Source organism: Pinus tabuliformis, chromosome 1_2 (assembly GCF_031772625.1).
Source record: "Pinus tabuliformis cultivar Carrire ecotype Pingquan chromosome 1_2, CPIR1, whole genome shotgun sequence".
NCBI classification, from domain to species: Eukaryota; Viridiplantae; Streptophyta; class Pinopsida; order Pinales; family Pinaceae; genus Pinus; species Pinus tabuliformis.
The window spans coordinates 980,062,815-980,065,219 of NC_142298.1; the positions used below are offsets into that span (position 1 = coordinate 980,062,815).

At 38.0% G+C, this 2,405-nt stretch overlaps 1 protein-coding gene across 1 annotated transcript; it reads left to right on the forward strand.

Annotated features, from left to right (window-relative positions):
* The first annotated feature begins 1,337 nt into the window (after positions 1-1,337).
* On the forward strand, positions 1,338-2,171 carry LOC149209284 (uncharacterized). The gene has a single exon (XM_089398562.1). The coding sequence runs from the start codon at positions 1,338-1,340 to the stop codon at positions 2,169-2,171; it is 834 nt and encodes a 277-aa protein (XP_089254688.1).
* Positions 2,172-2,405: the final 234 nt, after the last annotated feature.

A 2,405-nucleotide genomic window follows, 5' to 3' on the forward strand; every position in this document is an offset into this window, starting at 1 on the left:
ATGAAGATCCACGCAATATCAACATAGTAGAATTAGAGGGACACCGTGAAGTCACTAGACTTTAGCCATAAATACCAGATATAGCAAAGCTAGTAAAGACTAATAAGTTGAATATAGGATCACAGGAGGAACAGAAGTTCTCAACGATTAGAGACTATTGGGATGAGGATATAGTTAGTAAAGTTACAGAACTGCTACATGAATACCAGGAGATATTTCCTACAAAATTTTGAGAGATGAAGGGCACATTAGGGGATATAGGAGTCATAAGGATTCCTCTTAAACCTAATGTAAATCTTGTCAATCAAAGACCCTACAGATTAAACCCAAAATATAAGGAAAAGGTTAAAGAGGAGTTAGATAAAATGATAACATAAGGGATCATTGAACCTATGGAGGAATCAGAGTGGGTAAGTCCTATGGTGGTCATGGAAAAGAAGATGAAGGGAGAAATCAAGATTTTTGTGGATCTAAGGGATTAAACTATGCATGTGTGCATGATCCCTTCCCTACACCCTTTACAGATGAGGTGTTGGACAATGTAGGAGGATAGGAGGCCTAATCATTCACAAATGGATTTTTGGATATCATCAGATAGGAATTGCACCTAAAGATCGACATAAGACCACATTTTCTACAGAACGGGGTTCATACCAATACACAGTGATGCCTTTTGGGTTGAAGAACACCCCTACTATATTTTCAAGAGTTGTGGTCGTAGCTTTCGAGGAGTACATACAAAAATTCCTAAAGGTATATTTTGATGATTGGATAATCTTTGGACTATTGAAAAAGCATGTTTCGAGCTTAAGGCTTATGTTGGACACATGTAGGCAGTACCAGATCTCATTGAACTTAAAGAAATGTATATTTTGTGTGCCTTTTGGCATTCTATTGGGGCATGTTTGTGCAAGCGGGCTTTGAGGGTGGATCTCGTGAAGATCATTGCCATTGTGAACTTACCTCCACCAAAAACAATGAGACAACTACACACTACATTGGGACACACTGGATATTATAGAAAATTCATTAATGGGTATGCGCAGATCATTGTGCCAGTGGAGAAACTATTGAGGAAAGATGTGACTTTTCAATGGATTGAAGAATGCCAGAAAATTCTTGATATATTGAAAGAAAATATGGTAACTACATCTATCTTGGTTTTCCCAAACTGGAATAAGGAGTTTCATGTTCATGTAGATGCATCTTGCATATCGTTGGGAGTAGTATTGGCACATCCTGGTTCAGGATAAGTCAATCACCCCATAGATTTTACAAGCAGGAAGTTGTTTAATGCAGAGAAGAACTACACTACCACAAAAAGAGAAGGCTTGGCTATGGTATATGCATTGCAGAAATTCAGACATTATTTGTTGAGATCAAATTTTAAGATGTTCGTAGATCATTCTGCACTGAAATATTTGGTGAATAAGTCTATCCTAGGAGGGAAACTTTGTATATGGATATCGCTATTTCAAGAGTATGATTTTGAAGTTGTTTTTAAGACAGGAAGGTGGAATGCTAGGCCTAATCATATATCAAGCTTGGAAAAAGGGGAAGAACCAACGAACATTGAAGTTAATATTCCCAACATGAAGTTTTTTGCAATCAGGATTGTAGATGATCACTTCGCAAACATTATTCAGTTTTTGGCTACAAGAATGGCCCCTGCAGAATACACTACGTGGCAGAAGGAGTTGGTGGTAAAGGGAGTTGATTTTTTGTTGATAGAAATATATTTGTATAAGATGGGACCAGATGAAATACTGCACAGGTATGTCCCTGAACATGAAAGACAAACTATTTTGGCAGAATCTCATGAAAGCATAGCCAGTGGAAATTATGCAGGGAAGGTTATTGCGCAAAAGGTTTTAAGATCAGGATTATGGTGGCCCACACTACACAAGGATGCAAAGGACCATTTTCAAGCATTTGATGTATGTCAAAGAACTGGGAAGCCATCAAGAATAGATGAAATTCCATTAGTGCCACAGGTGACATTGCATACCTTCAATAAATGGGCCATTGATTTCGTTGGACCTGTCAACCCACCTGGGAATAAAACTGGTGCGAGGTATATAATCACAACAACTGATTATTTGACAAGGTGGGTTGAGGCTCAATTAGTAAGGGATTGCAACGTAGAAACTACTGCGAAGTTCATTTTTTAGTATATTTTGTCCAGATTTGCATGGCCAAAGGTCTTGATGAGTCATCAAGGGTCACATTTCCTGAATAAGACCATTGAGGCATTGATTGAAAAATTCCAAGTGTATCATCAAAAGAGAACCCAATACCATCCTCAAGAAAATGGCATGGTCGAAGCTTTTAATAATGTTTTGGAAAATGCACTAACCAAAGTGTGCAATATGAACAGAGATGACTGAGATATGAGAATTCCAGCG